This window comes from Gasterosteus aculeatus, chromosome 4 (genome assembly GCF_964276395.1).
Source record: "Gasterosteus aculeatus chromosome 4, fGasAcu3.hap1.1, whole genome shotgun sequence".
Classification (NCBI taxonomy): Eukaryota; Metazoa; Chordata; class Actinopteri; order Perciformes; family Gasterosteidae; genus Gasterosteus; species Gasterosteus aculeatus.
In genome coordinates, this window is record NC_135691.1 from 24,487,613 (window position 1) to 24,505,988 (window position 18,376).

Below are 18,376 nucleotides of genomic sequence, written 5' to 3' on the forward strand. Positions count from 1 at the left end.
GACATCTCTCCTGCCTCTTCTGTTGGCCATTTTGTGCAGCTGCTTAGGGGAACTCCTAAGCCACTAAAAGTCCTCTTCCCTGCTCTTAGCAGATCTCGCCTTAGGAGCCCTTTTAAGCACTAGAAATCTTGAGGAATAGCTTTTATATTAACTGGGATTTTCGTGTCACTTTTAGGGGAAATTCTAAGAAAACGTCATGACTCTGAGAATTTTGCCACTTTTTGCACAAAAATTCTTTAGGTATACGGGCGCCAATCCATGTGTGAAAATGATGTCTCATGCTCCCTGAACCACTTTCACAATTTGAGCCCGATGAATCCTGGCAGTCATCTTGGAATATGCCAGGGAAGAAAAAATCCATTGATGGAAAAACCTGGTCATTCAGTATATTCAGGTAGTCAGCTGACCTCATTATTTCCACACATACTGTTGCTGCCGATGCAGCAATGATCCAATAGGAGGCTCGTATCTATTTGCTTAGTTAAATCCAAGTGTATTCTTAACTAATATATTTTGAAATCTGGTAAAAAAATAAAAGAGGTTGGATCTCTGCTCGGCTCTATATACAGTGTTTGTTAAGCTGTCAACTTCAGTTCTTGACACATCTGACACTCACACTGCTGATAGAAACCACATTTAATAATGACATCACAACACTTAGTATGAGTTTACAAAATGGAGATCCGACAGTCAACATCAATGCTACTATGAAATAACATACAGCAGAATAATAAACTGAGTGCGGATAAAACAGTGTATTTTCTCTGGTGGTTGTTTGGTTTGTCCTAGTGACTTCAGAAGCTTGTTCAACACAAATCCATAAGTCATTACAAATGTATGTAATAATCCACAATGACATGAAGCCCATTGGCTTTGTATTGCGATTTACAAGGTGATGCATACTTTTGGTTGGCCTACATACATTTGTAATCCCTGCAGCTGTCTTTACACCTATGTCCAGTAAAATGAACTTCAAACTGGGGCTTTAGTGGTGAACCAGCCATTCACTTGGGTCCACAGGCTGCAAGCAGTCTGGAGAATGGTTACTCTCCTCAGCTGTTTGCTGTAATAGTTCCTCAGATCACAGAGCTCTTCTGCTGCACTCTCAGAGATGATGGAGGCGTGCAATGGAGAGCTGGGCACGGGGATGCTGGCTTTGCTATCAACTGGACCTGGATAGTGAACAGCTACTTCATCTAAATCAGCCCAGGGTCTGCTCCTCACTCTCAGAAGTGTGGTGGCTTTGTGTTCGGAACAAGGTTTAACTGAAAGTGATGGTGTTTGATGACCATCACTGTTATCTATAATGTTTATTTCGGCATCAATCTTAATTCTATGTTGAGATGCAATCGAGTGCCCTTTGTTTCTCTCTTCCTCTCCTGGTCGGTTGGTCAGCGGTTTCTTTTCTTTTTACTGGACTAGATCCCCTGGTCTAATGTAGTGGTCCCTGATAATGTGGTCAGAGTTCATATTCATCTTCTCCTTATTGGCTAATATGTCCTGTAACCATGTGACAACCTAGCGTCAGTCACTAACAGGAGAAAAGTGATGAGAGCTCACTCCCCATAAAATGCATTACTTCCTGTCCATTTAGAGTGACATGAAATAAATAAAACTACAATGAAAGAATATTTACTCTCTGAAGTCAGTGAAAACAAATCAAACTTGAACGCATGAAATTCAGCAGCAGAGATCATGGGTAACAGGCTTGGGCGATAATGATAAATGTCATATTTGATTTCTGATCAAATTAAAAAGGAACTTCACTGTCCTGACCCTGCATCTGACCTACAGATATGTCTTGTTTCTCTGCTAATGCAAACGAGAGAAGGCTATCATCAAGCCTTTTCACAGACACCAAGCAGTATGAGAAGTAACCAGCCATAAGATCTTGTGGTGCCAGCAATGTTTATTGCCCAAGCCTGTTGCTTAGGAACAATTTAATGACATAAACAGAGGCATAAACAGATTCCACCACCACTCAACACCGTGTGTTCCAAAAGTGAAGCATTAAGTCTGAGAATGTATAGTGCATTGTTAACAGAAGCAGTAGTCAGCAGAGTAAAGAATGATGGACTGTACTTTGGCAGCTTCTCTTCTAGACAAGGTGGGCGGTTAGGAGACGTTTGTCTTGACTTTCTTGGACACAGGGGCATCTCCACCACTTTGAACTGATCCCTTTCCCTCTTTGGCACTGCCCTGGCCACTCGCAGGTTTCACCTGCAGGTAATTTGTAACAATTCATTGTAGAACAATGTCTATTGTTTGATGTAGTGAATACTGACAAAACTACAAAACAATTCTAAAATCTCCCTCTTCCCAGAGTGATTTGAGATATACAGTAATCCCTCGTTTATCGCGGGGGTTACGTTCCGAAAATGACCCGCGATAAGTGAAATCCGCGAAATAGAAAACTTTTTTTTTTTTTTTACAATTAGCAACTATTACATGTATACAAATACAGTGACTCGCGTGTAGGCCGTTTCACTGCTCTTCAGACTGGGCCGCTGCATCGTGACTGCGCTCTGCAGTGTTCTCTTCTTCTGAAGCCCGCGGTGCAGGTGTGTTTGTTCGGGAGAAGAACATAGTGATAGGCAGCTGTTGTCGCTCTTTTTTCTTCTTTGCAAAAAGATCCTTGTACACCGACATGCCACCATCGATTACGTTGGAGAACTGTAATGAACGGCTCGGGAGTGAGTTTTTAGCGAATCAGAATGCAGAGCACAATGCACCAAAAAAAAAAAAAATGCAATATGAAAATCCGCGAAATAGCGAATCCGCGATAAGTGAACCGCGAAGTGGCGAGGGATCACTGTATATTCAAAATTGCAGCAGGTCATATGACCCTATGGTCATAACTTCACCTGGATTCCGCTGTGGTTGAAATCCAAACGTTCCACGTTTGCAAGAAATATTTCAAAATACTCTGAACTTGAATGTTTTTCTACCTTTCTAATGACAAGCAAGGAATAGAAACGGATGGTTAATACTGGTAATTCTAATAGTAGTAATAACAATAACTATTACTAATGATAATAGTGATGAGAACGCCTGCGGCGGTCGGACATAGCGCCTGCGAGTCAGTCGTCCTTGACCCTGTGGAGCGAAGCCGGGAAAGATGCTCGGCAAACTTTGTTTTTAACGTTATCAAGCTCTTTCTGATAACTTTTGATACGGATTTGATTAATCTGCGAGGAGCAAGGTAAAAAACATGTGTTAAGGCAAAATGTTTCTTATTGTCCAACATATATTCATGTAATAATCTGTTTTAGAAAATTGGGTAAGTACGGTATTAATATATCTCAGTAGAGGAGTTACAATTCAACAGAGGGAAGGGAGAAGCTAACAGGAGGCCTGTAGACAGATATAGTGAGATGCCAACTAGGCAAGGTTGCAAAGATATGGAAATACAGGAGTCATCATAACACTAGAGATGGCAAAAGGTTTAGGACAAGATAATGTAGAGACACCAGTTGTGGGACAACGGTCTCATGATTGTGTGTTGTAGATGCAAGGAGACAGAACGGCAGGGCCAGCAAGATGTGTTCAGCCGACCAGACTGAGCCAGTTAGCTTAGCATCAACAACCAGATAGAGGGGCAAGTGAAGGACAAGGAGAAGAACAGTGGGACGAGAGTAGAGAGGAGGAGTTACGTAGTTAGGATTGAAAGGGAGGGCTTTACTCAATCCAATGGTCAACGAAATGTATAAACTAATGTGTTGTATCATCACCTCGTTGGTGTCTTTCCAGAAAGAGCTTGGTTTATTTGAATATTGGTGCTCCAATAAATCTCTGAATCAACTTCATCCGGATCTCCAGTGCGTTCTATGGGTGTGTGTTACTGAAAGTCCATGGTCGTGAGGATGTGTGTCCTCTTCTCGAGTCAGACGGATATAGTCAGTGAGTTAGAGAATACTTAATAATACGTAATAATTAATCCTCAACACAGGTAAGCTCCTGTTACCAGGTGGCGCTATGACTAGCATTCAAAATGATCATATGATGTCCACAGGGTAAGGATGTCGTGACATATGAGAAATATGGAGCACATTAGATAACGTTTGGCCGAGTAAAAAAGCACTTGAATTTTCATGGCGAATTGTAGTAGTTTGCCAATGGACCACGCTCACATAGTTCAATATTGTCTGTATATGATTTCTAAAGACAAAAGGTCTCAAGCTCACACTGTCCAAATCTGAAAAGAATCTGGAGTAATCTTGGAGTTCAATCTTGAATTGAGTATTGTGGAAGTTTGACAAAGTAACTGGACATCCAATAGTGGAGTGACCTTTGTAAAAGTTGAATTCATTCATTCATGTAGTCTTCAGTCTTTTATTTTGACAAAAGGTGAACTTCAGTTTAAACAAAATATTACAACATAAGCACTATATCAGATGGAGTGGAACATCAGTTTGATATATGATCAGCATTACTCACCACAGCAGACACTCCCAGTTGACCTCATCTTCATGCAGAGTGTGTGAGTCTGGCTCTTCAGCAGAGGAGCTTTGCGGCCCAGCCTCACGTAGAAGTAGGTGGTGTATGGTGTGAAGCTGAAATCGTCTCTGAAGTCACCACACAGAATTTCATCACAATGTCAGGCAGAGGTTCAACCTGATCCTCTTACAAATCGATCCATTAGAAGCGATCACTTTACAAAACAATATTTACTGTCTATCTACCTGTGTTGGGAAAAATTCTAAATACAGTCGTTTCTGTTTCAAGGCGTATACAAGTAGTTGAGTGATTGACCAGTCCTGTCAAGTTTCGTTTGAGCATACATAGCAACAGGTTCCAGTCAGTTAGAGACAATTCAACTTCTGAGAAAACTCAAGCCAGTCCTGCAAAAGAAAACTGACCAATAAACATCTTGTGCATCATTGAATTCCATTTACGGTCGAATATGGCATCTAATTGATCTCACGGTTTATTTTAGAGGCACAAACAATAAGAGAATATAACAGTATGTTTTTTTCAATAGTAGAGCACTGCTTTGGAAGATGTATGGCACAATTTCCACCATCCTATGGTTAGTATAAACATTCAAGAATTCTAAAAAAAACTTCATTTTGTTATTGGCATCTATAGCTATTTGCAGAAAAGAACAATAGTTATTGTAGACGTGTTGAACAGCTCATTATTCATCTCAATTGTAATATGAATACTTTTATCGGAACACATCTCCAAATACCAGCTATTTCTATCTTTTCTTGAAGATATGTTCTGAATGTGGTGGTGTGCACGCATAGGGCCAATAGCTGAGTAGAGGGAAAGTGCTGAAAAGATTTTAAGCGTAACATGAGGCAATCTGCCAGTTTCTGGAAAGAGAAGGGAAAAATAACATTGGGCTTTGCGACACAAAGTGGCGCAAATGTGAGCATGAATGACAGAAATAACGGAGCATTTTTGGTGCATATACTTCCAGCTTCAGGGACGGGGACGTGTGATCACAGACATGAACGATGCACTAAGAGCTTTGACAGCCAACGTCTGGGAGACTGTGGTGGAGCAAGGAGGGTTTGGTCACTTTTCGTGTTGCAAAACACCATGAAGCCACGTCTCCACCGCTGTGTTCTAAACCGTGTATTGTGCCAATAAACTGGGAGCATTTCACACTAGGGCTGCACGTTATGGCCAATAATCCATATCACGGTATTGAGACGGTATCACGGGTATATCCCGGTATTGCTTTTTCAAATAAAGACATTAATTTATTGACCCCGAAAAGGACCAAGCCGCTCGCTGGCCAACTTGCTCGTCTAACTGGCCGGCGATTTAGCTTGTTATCGTGTTAGCTTCTTGTGGCTGCAGCTGTTCGCCACTCGCCCGGCTACCCAAACAGCTGTTCGTCTCTTTCTGGCCAACCTGCTCGCAACTGGCTGGCGAGTTATCTTGTTAGCTCATTAGCGTGTTAGCTTGTTGTGGCTGCTAGTGTTGCCACCAGAGACTCGACAGACTTCATTCATTTTCTGATCCATGTTTCGTTGGATTTTCCAAAACCAAAAACCCTCCAAACAGACACAGCTCCTGTCTTGGGCACAACTTGTGTTGGTGCATCTCTGGTCTCTCGTTGTTCTTCCAGTATCGCTCTTTTCCATGTTTTCATGTAGCAACAGAGTTACTTCTTGTTGTGAGCTGTACCCAGCATGCAGTTCGGTGGGTTTTTTTTAAAACAAATTTTAATTTTTATAAATGTACAATTATTATTGTTACAAATTGTTTATGTGTCAAGCTGTGTGTTGTGGTGTTAAAGAGTGTTTGTTGTGGGTTATTCATTGTTGTTATAACCATTACTCAATGTCAACACACATAAGACAAGTAGCTCCGGCCTCTGCGCGCTCTGTGATGACGTGTAAAAATAAATTCTGCCGCCTGCATTTGCAGCGGACGTGGAAACAGCACCAGTGAGCGTTATGGAGCTGATTTGGAGTTTCAGAGTTATGACACACTCTATCTAGGCACAGTCTATAACTCTGTGGCCACTGCAGTTTCGAAGCTTTATCTCCAAAACAATGCTTCAACGTTGCCTTCATGCTGCTCAGATCTATGCCTGTTAGGAAGCACATAACTGAGCAACCTTTCTCTGGGGGGGATACTAAGACACTTTCCGTATGAACAATATTGAATTATATTAAGGTTAAAGACTGCGATAGTTTTTGCCTTTGAAAAAAAAAAGAAAAAACAGGAAAGGATAACGAGTCTGAGGTACCTGAGGTATCCCTGCAGCAGCATCGTCACAACCATAGCTTCAGCCTGCAGCCGACACAGGGTGGTGGTCTGGATCATCTTCCTGCGCTTTGCTGGGCCTTTGCCCATCCATGTGTCCACCAGCTTTAAAGGAGTTAGCTTCTCATCCACCGACGCCGCCAGCTCGACAATTTTTACCACCTGCTTGGCATGCTCGGTAATGTCCACAGTGGTGTAGTCTGGATTGATAGAGGTGGGAAGTTGGCTTTCCACACCACCAAAGAACACATGCAACCATAAATTCTATTAAAAAGCCACACAGATACCTTTTACACGGCGGCAAGTATCACACATCTGGTTGCATCCTTCATCGTCCCACACCTCATCAAAATGAACAGCCATGAGAGAGCGCCGACACCTTCATGTAGCAAACACGAGACAGTCAAGTCAATGTGCGTAAGCCATCCTCTCTGACTCTGACATACTGAGAACCTGCTACCTGTCAACATTCTGGCAGTAGTCTACGATCTGCAGCAGCTTCTGCTGACCAATGTTCTCCATCACCACCATGGTGCTAATCCTGAAGATGTCAGAGAAGCCAAAGTAGAGGATGCAATCTGCTTGACTGTCGTCTCGACCTGTAGGTCCACAGACGGCTATTTACTTAGTTGTACCAACATAAAATAGTATTCTGTCCCAAGAAAAGTTAATCGGCGTGTACCTGCTCGTCCACTCTCTTGATAGTAGTTCTCGATGGACTTACTGATGGTATGGTGGATGACAAACCTGACGTCGGGCTTGTCGATGCCCATGCCGAACGCCACTGTGGCTACCACCACCTATAGGACAACACAATCACAAACTGGAACTTGATGGCAGCAGCACATACAGCTCAATTTAATCAAATACAAGGTGAACAAGACGCGGCCCATTATTTAACATCGGTGGGTTGTCAACATTGCCATAGACCCTTCCCGATGGGGACAGTCACAAAATTGGCAGCAGCTAAGAAGAGTACAAATAAACTTGATTAATAATAAAACAGTAGTGGTTCTACATAGTCTGTAGCTACTATTGGAAACACTGGAATAGCAATATTGGTGATGGCTACATCACACGTCCAGAAATTGACCACTGGGCAAATGGTGTTGATAAAATATATAGGAGAAACCGAGAACTGAACCATTTCAGTGGTCAGACCAAAGAACTTTAAAAAGAACGTTAAATTGAATGTCAAAAGTGAGAAATACATACATAAGATACAAACATAAAAGGAAGTAGTAATAATAGTAATCAAATACCTGAATTTTGTTCAAGGTCCATTTGCAGTGGACATGGGACTTGACATCAGGGTCCATGTGGGCGTGGTAGGGGAAGGCCAGGATGTCCTCTTTCTGGAGCGAAGATGACACATTCTCTGCATCCTTCTGAGAGAACACATACACGATTCCTGTGGCACACATAATGAATTATGGAAAAGGACTTCTCCATATATGAACATAAATACACACACTTATTTTTATTGGCCTCAGCATGATGCGGTTTTGCCGCAGTACCTGACTGATCCTTGTATCGGTTCTTGATCAGAGAGGCAATGTCACTTATTGATGCATCATAGTTAGAATCTTTAATACGAACCTAAGAAACAAGCAGACTGTTAGTGCCAATGTAAACGTCTCTAGCCAACTGAATTGTTCAATGTATCACATTTTTTTAAGGATTTAGTTAAACATGCAAAACAATATTGCGTCTTTAAATTATTTCTTGGTCTGACAGGTGTGGTCAAAAGCATACATTTGTGGTCAAAAGTTTACATACACTTGTAAAGAGGCTCTCTTGAGTTTCCTGTTATTTCTACAATTTCTCTGATAGAGTGATTGGAACAGATACTTCTTTTGTCACAAAAAACATTCATGAAGTTGGTTCTTTTATGACTTTATTATGGGTTAACAGAAAAAGTGATAAAGTCAAAGAAGTATCCAATCACTCTATGAGAGAAATTGTAGAAATAACGGGAAACTCAAGAGTCATGACATTATGATCTTTACAAGTGTATGTAAACTTTTGACCACAACTGTACAAGAGTCTTTGATCAAGAGATATATTTGGCGCGTTTGTGTGTCAAAGTGTGAAGTTGCCATGGTTACCACCTCGTAGTAGAGATTGGCCCGGTTAAAGGATGCAGACAGCGTCACTGGGTGTGGCACACATAAGATGTTCTCACAGTCCTTCAGGACGCTTCCGGTTGCTGTGGCTGTGAGTCCTAGCAGGGGCACTTTGGGGAACTGCCTCTTCAGGATGCCCAGCTGTTTAAAATCTGCACACCAGCACGCCTTCATCAATCTTGTATACATATAAGAGAGTCCTGCTAACATCTCATTTGTTTTTTTTACTTCAAATGACCAATGTACGCTGTTAACAGTTTACAGGAAGGGGTATTCAACTATGTAAAAAGCAAAAGTCCAGAAGATCATAATGTGACAATTTAGTTTGATTAAATAGAGGGATAGAGTTGTAGCAACATTTACATTGAATCAATACACAACTAACAGAAATAATTTCAGTACGATTCAAATACTTACAATTGACAATATTTTTCATGTAACGAAGAAATGAAAATGACTGGAAATGTAAATAATGTTCTCTCAATAACTTAATAAAAGTAGGGCTGCATTTCAAAATGAATAAATAAAAGCTTCTGCCCAGCTATGTCTGGGCAGAAGTTAGATTTCTTTGTTTTGATGTTCGCTGCATTGTTTAACGAGCAATTGTGTAGGTTTATGAACGCGTGACGTGATAGTTAACCGCTATCGTGTCTCACTGAGGCGGATGAGATCCGCTTTCCTTAGTCTTTTCTTCTTTTTTTTTTGATTTATCGTTTACTAACCAATACACCTGTCCCTCCACACATATGTGCGTTCACACCAAAAGCGAAGCGAATTTTCGCCATGCTTTACACGCCGGACTAGTTGTAGTTATTTCTCTTAATTCGCATGCCGCTTTATTCGCCGCCTGAAAGGGGGCGTGGCTTATCTCTGTAAGACCCGGAAGTGTATATATTAGTCAATTGGAATTTTGGGACTATTAATCATTTAGTTTTTGACTTATGCTCATTGTGCAGTAACTACAGATATGTAACATGTATTGAAAGCATTTATGTTAGATTGAAGGTCCTTGTTTGTCTCGATGTATTGACGTCATGATTGCAGCAGGTACAACTAGGGTGGCCATTTGGTAAGGGGTGGTAAGGTGAACGAACAAATCTTTCTTCGAGTCATTTGTTGACGGGGGGGGGGGGGGCGCGGGTGGTAAGATGAATGAACAAATCTTTCTTCGAGTTATTTGTTGACGGGGGGGGGGGTATTAACGACCGTTCAGTAAAAAATGTAACCAATGACATTACTTATTTTGACACACATTTTTAGCCAATATGTATTAAACTAATGAGGTAATGTGTCAAAAGGCGGACCTTTTTAGTTATTTTCTCAAAGGACAAACAAGTGTCCGGCTTAAGGCTGCGCCTGCAGCCGGACAGGGCATTTAAAAGCCGGACTGTCCGGCCTAAAGCTGGACGAATGGCCACCCTAGGTACAACACAGAAGAGCTGCATTAAGTACAAAAGCATTTCGTTTTTGTACCGTGTGACACAATTAATTATTTGTATATTTTCTGCGTGAAATAAAGAAAAAACAGTATCAAACCTGTCATTCGCGTTATGAAATTAAGTCACGGTGTCCGCATCTCAATGACAAACACGTAAAGAACGCCGCGATACCCTCAGTTTAAATCTTTGGGGGTAGTAGTATATGGGGGAAACCGACAAGTGGGAGTCGCTCGCACCAGAGGACGGAGACCGAACGTTGATGTCACATAGGCAGCCGGTAGCCAAAGAGAGACGTGCTGCTTGACATAGCAGTTGCCCCTGATGGGGTTGCTGTGGTAGCTTTGGTAGCAGCAGCACTGTGATGTCTGCTTCCTTTAGCATTGCTTGTTAATGCCGCTCTCCCATGCTTGAAATGTCAAAGCAAATTGTAAATTGGCTTATTTGAGGAAAATTGCACTTTCTTGTTTCTTGCTCCTCTGAGTTTGTATCCCTATGGTTGAATGCACTTATTGTAAGTCGCTTTGGATAAAAGCGTCAACTAAATGACATGTAATGTTATGTTGAAAGCTTTAACACCACACATACATTATGCTCGTCCTGGGTCTTTGTCCGTCTCAACCTGTGACATGTACTTTTCCATACGTAGCCAACCATGGTTAAATGTGAACTTCCCTGGCATAGTGGATGATCTTGCATGCTACCATGAGCTACTGTTATGGGTGGCTATGGCCACCCAACTTTTCAGTAAAGGTGCGTTCACACGACCGCGGTGCGAATTATTGGTGCTGCGGGTATGAGAGCGTGTGCCTGCTTATATTTAAAACGTCTCACTTTTAAAAGCATATGAATTATTTAAAGATCATGCATGTCCACAGATCTCACCTGGCCTGAAGTCATGTCCCCACTGACTGCAGCAGTGAACCTCGTCCACAGCAATCCGACTCAGGAGGTCTGCGTTATGGGCTTTCTCTAAACGAGACATGAGCAGCTTGCTCTTGGCGATTCGCTCTGGAGTAACGTAAAGCAGCTTGAAGGGACCATTGGGATCAGTCATCCCAGCCATAACGTTCTTGGCGTGCTCCTATATAATGATACATTTTCACACAATGAAAACTGATATCACATAAAAACAATCATATTCATTCAAATGTCATTTAGAAAAACACAATTTTGACAAACCAAAACCAAATGAGTTTAGGGTTAGTTTGTTTCCTTCATTGTGTGTGGACTTTAACTCCCTACACAATTCATCTCAAATAGGGGCCATTACTCGGTGCATATGTAAATGTATAAAATGTATTTTGAATTGTTTGATCTGTAATTACCTAGATTTTTTTAGACACAACTGGGATTGCAAAGAACATTTTCCATGGGAAGCTAAGCGCTGGAATTTTTACCATTTTCTTTTTCAAAAGCATATAACAGGGAACAAGACTATGCAGGCCTAGCTCAGGTAGACCCTGGATGCAGCTAGTTGGGAACGTTGTCTGACATAAACAAAGGTAAAATTGTTATTTTTGAATTGTCATTACCTAGCATATTGATTACTTGGTAAACTAATATTCATACCAAGTTTGTTTGTATACAGACGGCTAACCTTTAACCTCAGTGAGAGTAGGACGTATGTATGTCCACACAAAAGTACACCTCGCATCATCCCCGTCGGCCGGTCCTTCAGGCAAACCTTTTAATTTCCGCTTACGCACATGCCTCAAAGGCTCTAAACTTTGAAAGCAATTGAGACTAAGCAATAAAAGAACAGTAGGATACCTGAGAAATGTATTTAGCTACCATATAGTTCGGAAGAAACATCAAGACAACCCACTAGTAGAAAGACATCTCCTGTTTGACTGCAGGTCTATATATCAGCACAAACTACGTAAAGCAATTTATTGTATATTATGTTTAGTGTGTATTACGGTTTTATTAACTTATTTACATTGTGCCGAAACAAGTGTGAAATTACTTTTGTGTCAAACAGTGGCGTAAGAAGAGATCAACAGACTGAAAGGTGAGCTTAATGCTGCGTTCACACCAAAAGCATTTTCGCCTTAGTTTACTCGCCCGACTAGTTAGTTATAGTGCGTCTGGATGACTGCTGCTTCCAGTGCTGCTTCTGGCTGACCAGCAGCCGGTCTGATGACCTGTTGTGTCGGCTCGGTGCCGGCGTCTCTCTGTTAGACACAACTAACTTACAGGCGTTCAGTCTCAGCTGTGTGTGTGTGTGTCTCTGGCAGTTTAATAAAGTGTATTCACACTGTGGCAGCAGGACGGGACTGATGACGAGCGGAGCATCTCAACGCAAATTGGCTTTCGCAAGACAGCCGCGTCTGTACATCGACTTTGCATAGAATCTACTCGCGCAAAAAATTTGCTTCGCTTTTGGTGTGATCGCAGCATAAGGGAATAAATAAGCACAATATAAGGTTACCTTGGTACTGGACGCATTGAGCATGACTGCTGGCACATTGATGGATTTCAGGGACATTATCTGATCCTCCATCAGGGACACCAAGGGACTGACAACCAATGTAAAACCTGACAAGAGCATGTGATGTGATTACACGTGCGTCCAAACGAATGACCTTACAAGTGGTGTACCAACATGACCAGTGTGAGGACAGGGATTCAGATCCAACACTGCATATATTTGTTGGTGTACCTTTAGAGCAGAGGGCAGGTAGCTGGTAGCAAAGGCTTTTTCCTCTTCCTGTGGGCATCACCAGGAAGAGATCTCTGCCTGACAGAGTCAGGTTGATGGCCTTCAGCTGCAGAGATCTGAACGTGGAGAGATGGAACGGGTCCTTTAGGTGCTGCTCTACTTCTTTGAACCATGGAAAATCTACCAAACATCAAAAGATTGTTAAAGGTCAACATACAACATTAGCGTCTCTGAAGCAGCTCTCTCATATGAACTCTGGACTTGATTGTCTGGAGAGACATGTAGCACTCAATAGAATTATCCTTTGTTTATGGTGCACATAAACACAGCGTTATGTAGCCAGTTCTATCTTTGTTCATAAACAACAAAGTCCCTTGATTCTCCTCAAATACGTTTTGGACTTTTTCTGATCAATTCTGCAAACATGGGTCCCTAAATCTCACGTTATTGCAGTACTAAATTTGCAGATATGTGTAAATGACTGTTCTAGGCAGCTGGCGAGGTAAAGATTGTTTAAACTGAGTAAGAAGTTTGCGTTCTCATATACAGTTCCTCCAGGTCAGGGGTGCCCACCTGCTGGAGCAGCATTCCAACAATAATGAGTAGTAGCGGTAACCAAACGGAACAACAACGCTGCATACCGTGCAGTGTTAATTTTGGCAGCTATTTTTGATTTAGTCTTAGTCTTTAGACGAAAATGCATCTTAGTTTTAGTCACATTTAGTCATTTTAATACTTTAGTTTTAGTCGACGAAAACTAGACTAAAATGTAATAAGTTTTAGTCACATTTAATCTACAACTTGTCTACAAGTGCATAACCGTCTAGCTTGCAGTACTTGGTTGTCCATTAGATGTCCCTCCTATGACAGGTCTATAGCAGGGGTCGGCAAACTTTTGACTCGCGGGCCACAATGGGTTGTAAAATTTGAAGGAGGAAATGGAAGACCAGGGACCTAAACGCTTTGTTGTCTTTGTCTGTTTGCTTGCAATGCTTTTGACATGGCCACCGGAAACTTCATGGTCCTTTATTGTTTTCACGGTGAAATTGCTTGTCCCAACTAAAGAGACCCCTTAACGTCCTACAATTGTTGCAATACATTATTTTCTTGGCTGCATCATAAACCAGCCATTCTAAACGGGACCCCCACTTTTCATTCAACAGTCTTTTCTTTCTCTTTGTTTATTTTTTGGTTTCATGACCAGTTCTTCTCTCTTGTGTCCTGCGGGTTTTCCTCCACCTGCTCTGTGCCGCCACGTCCTTCACCTGCACTGCGCAGTTCTATCAAAAGGATCCACCTGTCACGTGTGCGCGCCTCTATGTTGCTTAGTAACGAACGTACGGTGGCCGAGACGGTTTAACACCGTCTTCTCACAATGTGGTGCGTGAACTATAGTTGAAATGCGTGTGTCTCAATGCGTGAGGCTTCAGAACCTGCAAATGAGTTTATTATGTTAGACGTGTTTGGAGAAGCCTGTGACGGACCGTTTCATCCAGCCGAGGAAACGCTGCCTGCCGTCGCCAGAGAACAGAGCAGAAAGGTCTGCGTGGATCTCTGCTGGCCGACTGTCTGTTAAACGGGTCTTCATGTTTCTCTGAAGCACTGCGGCTTCAGCCTGCTAACAGTCAGCTAAACCGAGACAGCTGAACTAAACGAAGGAAGCGCACGTTCAAACTCGCCGAAGCGTAAAATAGTCATCGCGGTCCGTAGTCGGTGCACAAGAACCACCGCTGCACCGATGTGAGTGAGCGTTCTGGGTTCGTGGACGACGTCATCATGACGCGTTAATATCCGCCGTACTTTGCCTGTCTGTTGCCTGTTAGCTGCATGCGAATTTAGGGGGGAAAAAAGTATTGTGACTTTGTCAACCACCAACATTTTCGTCTGGTCTCGTCTCGTTAGAATAGATTTAGTCATAGTTTTTATTTTTTAAGATTGTTTTTGTCACGTCTTAGTCTCGTCTTAGTCATGGAAAAAAGGTCATTAATGAACATTTTTCGTCATAGTTTTCGTCGACGAAATTAACACTGATACCGTGAAATCCCATCGATATTAAAAAAAACAACGAACCTCTCATCTGCCAGAAGTGAGGGAACCAATTTTTTTTACAATGGCAGGCCAGGGCTACTGGCACTGCCTTGGCGATCAATCTGTTGGGCACCCCTGCTCTAGGTGATGTGTAACTTATTTCCTGATTGCAGTGCATGTATGAAATGTAAATTGAGTGTAGAGTACCTGTGCCATCATAAAGCTGCAACTCCTGCTTGCTTAGCACTGGATTCGCTCCAGATAATTTTGAGGATGACGGCTGTGCAGCATTACAGGCCTCTTTCAGTCGCTGCAGCAGTGCATCTTTACGACACGTCAGCTCAGCCTGCTTCTGCAGGAGCTCGCAAATCTGCAGCTCTATCAACTCCAGCTCGGCATCCACAGTTTCCAGCTCCGCCTGCGCATCTGAACAGGAGGGAACCAAGCAGAAACAATTTGAGACAGTGACTTGGAGCAAATATGGTTGTTGACATGGGCACGTTATTTCAGTTTAGGTTGTTCCAAAGGATGTAAAACTTTTATGTGGTGTTTTATTAGGAAATCTATTCAAATGTTCTTGACTTAAAAAAAGTGAAATACATGTTAATCAGTGTGATAATCTATGATTTTGATCCATGAATCCAGTATAGTGTTCACTACAAACTAAAATATTTGCAGCTACACTGTGAATGAAATTCAGGTAAAGACACGGTTTTATAAATCCGGTGATACTGAGGTGTCCTTGAAAAGATGGATATCCTTAACTTAACTGACCACAGTATGCATACAAGACTCCCATTTGAGGACAACTTCAGAATCCTTGGAAAATCCTTTCATATTCCCAGACCGTGTAGACATTACGACACAACTCTCCAATTACAAGCTGCTGTTTGAAAAACGTTCATTTTTTATCCATGATGGTTACGGATTATAAATAAGCAATAAATAATAAACAATTTAGGCTTTGAAAGCATTTTTACTGAGCTGCCGTCTCATCTTCACCATGTTGAGAGACAATCAAAATTCTATTTAATTCTCAGATCGTGCACTTTTAATATGACTCAGAAGGATGTCTCATTTGTTAAATGCACGTTGTCATTAATAATAATAATAATTAGGTACATAATTAAAACAATGTGATTTTAGAATTTTACTGAAACTCTGACAGGCATCTGTCAATACCTGGCATTGGTATTGATTGTCATTTTTTTAATTGGTTTAGAAAATGGGGACAGACAGCGGGGTGTTTATAGTCACGCAGGCTCTCTCATTAGGTATCTATCTTATTCCTTCTCAATGTACCCCGCCAGTGTCCCTATAGAGCTGCAACAGGGTGTGGTCTGCAATCAGTCCCCATGAGGTCATCCCTCTTAAAAGAAGATCTGGTGGACTATCCCATAGAAATCCGTCAATGTTGACATTTTAGCACATTTGGTTCCATTTTTATGCAAATAAAGCTGACTTGGGAAGAACAGACCTACCATTAGTTCTGCCACCTTCATCCATAATTCTCCGACTGATTTGCTGGGAAAGCAGCCAACCTTTGGAGGTGTAGATATCATCCACTGACAGAAAGAAAGGAATATTCAATGAATTAATTTTATTTTGACCTTTCATTCCCTTTCAAAAACCACCAGCTTAGTGTGTTTGTAACTACGATCGGTTTGCTGAGAGGGGCACACACTGATTTGGTTATTGCTTATAGGCTATTAGACTATTCATTTTTTAGGGGTTTACTTTCAGAGGGGATGTTTACACACACATTCGGCATTTATACTGGAACATTTATATTCTAATTTTCTATCACAGAGAGCTTACCTATTAAAACGCAGTGGGACCAGAACATAGCGACATCCAACTACTTCTCGTGAGCAAATACTAATAAAAGGTTACACAGTCGTATGCAACTTTTGGTCTAGATATAGCTGACTGCAACTAACGCTATGTAACTTGTAAATAACATACTTAACCAAACCACGTGAGTTCAAGACGCTGTTTCATCGTAGGGCAGCAAGTAGCTAACGTTATCTTACTGTGGCTAAGTTGGGTATCACTAAACGCTGACACTATACAGTTCCGCTACTTAAAAGTGCCTAAATTATGTTCTGTTTTTAAGCGTTTGGGACGACTTTAAATAAGAATTAAATACAAATCACCAACCATTCAGCTGCTCAGTCTCGGCCTCGGTTTTTTGTTGTGGACCTCGATTCAGGGTTGCTGTAGCAGAAGAAGTCTCTTCGCAGGTTGCCTAACGCCAACGCCCCCACCTTAAACTGAGAGATTGTCACACTTTATCGCCTATGGCTCGTGCTATAATGTATTTAATTAAGACAACATATGCATATGTTTGATTTATAACCAGAGAGTAAGGCGTTTAAGCAAAGTTGCCATATTGCATGCAAACATGGTGCTAAACCGGAAGTGTACATGACAACACAGTGTATTTCCCGAAGACGTGGTTGTTGTTACAGGGGCAGCTGACATCCAAATTATTTGTATAGGTGTACTTGAAAGATAATTTATCTTCACACGTTTATTTGGCATCAAGATGTAAGATAACTAGTAATTGTTATCACTATTATGTTATTCACTGCGGTCAACTCGACACTCGGATTTCCGTGGTCAACTCAGCCGGCGCTTGAATTTTAGTGCACGTGTATGCTGACATTTACGGTATTAAACACGTAACCGGAAAAAGGGCTATTTAAATAGCAAATTCCGGACTATGATAGAACTATGTGTGTACAGCACTACTCGTGTACAATAAAATAAATATTTGTACAGTACAAATTTGGTTTTTGAAGTTGCAAAAATAGGGCTTTTACTTTGAAGAAATCTCCAAATCTGCACAGTAAAAATGTTTGATATTCAGCATGGTAGTAGTCAGCGAGGTCCTTAACACCGGTATATTGGTCTTGGCCTGGAACTATTGACAGATTTCTTTTTATTGAAGTAGAAACCTTGAGAAATGGTGCTGCCCCACGACCCGACCCCGGATAAGCGGTTGAAGATGGATGGATGGATGGAGTAAGGGGCTGACCCAGTCACCTTGGTATTTCTGCATCTAAATGGTTACAAACCTGGCTGGATGTCATCTCTGTTCATGCCTTGAGTGAATATCCTTCATCTCTGTCATCTCTCTGTTGAGAGTTATGCATTCCCAGAACTATGCAAGACAATTTCTGCACTATTATTAATTAAGGGGTTGGAAAGTTGAGTATTTACCGTCCCACAGACTCACGCAGGCCGTCTCACACACTTTCTAACAGACTGTACATTTGTGTACAATGTTGAGAGTAGAGAAGTAGATCTTGTGGAAAGATCTGGGCCAGTATCCCTAAAGATTCTGAGAATCCTCTCAGAGAGCTCCTAACTTAACCTAAAAATTAAGTTAA

General features: G+C 41.6%; 1 protein-coding gene across 4 annotated transcripts; it reads right to left on the bottom strand.

Moving 5' to 3' along the window:
* Positions 1-621: 621 nt before the first annotated feature.
* recql (RecQ helicase-like) lies at positions 622-17,421 on the bottom strand. Of its 4 annotated transcripts, none has more exons than XM_040174400.2 (15): positions 17,142-17,421; positions 16,463-16,546; positions 15,189-15,407; positions 12,954-13,133; positions 12,723-12,829; positions 11,174-11,372; positions 8,838-9,004; positions 8,244-8,325; positions 7,989-8,137; positions 7,409-7,526; positions 7,187-7,325; positions 7,014-7,105; positions 6,710-6,926; positions 4,438-4,565; positions 622-2,220 (listed from the first exon to the last, which is right to left on the bottom strand). In XM_040174400.2, the coding sequence occupies exons 2-15, from the start codon at positions 16,485-16,487 to the stop codon at positions 2,099-2,101; spliced, it is 1,944 nt and encodes a 647-aa protein (XP_040030334.2). In that variant the 5' UTR covers positions 16,488-16,546; positions 17,142-17,421; the 3' UTR covers positions 622-2,098. The 4 variants fall into 4 exon arrangements, with proteins under 4 accessions (XP_040030334.2, XP_077957564.1, XP_040030336.2 ...); XM_078101438.1 differs by having other exon boundaries at positions 17,138-17,418; XM_040174402.2 differs by lacking the exon at positions 8,244-8,325 and having other exon boundaries at positions 7,989-8,114; positions 17,142-17,418.
* Between the last annotated feature and the right edge of the window lie 955 nt (positions 17,422-18,376).

Excerpts from the sequence above, each read along its gene's own strand:
- recql (XM_078101438.1), bottom strand. Across the intron at positions 12,830-12,953 it reads ACCTGCCCTCTGCTCTAAAG|GTTTTACATTGGTTGTCAGT; the intron begins GTACACCAACAA and ends TGCTCTTGTCAG. Across the intron at positions 8,138-8,243 it reads CCGATACAAGGATCAGTCAG|GAATCGTGTATGTGTTCTCT; the intron begins GTACTGCGGCAA and ends TGTGTGCCACAG.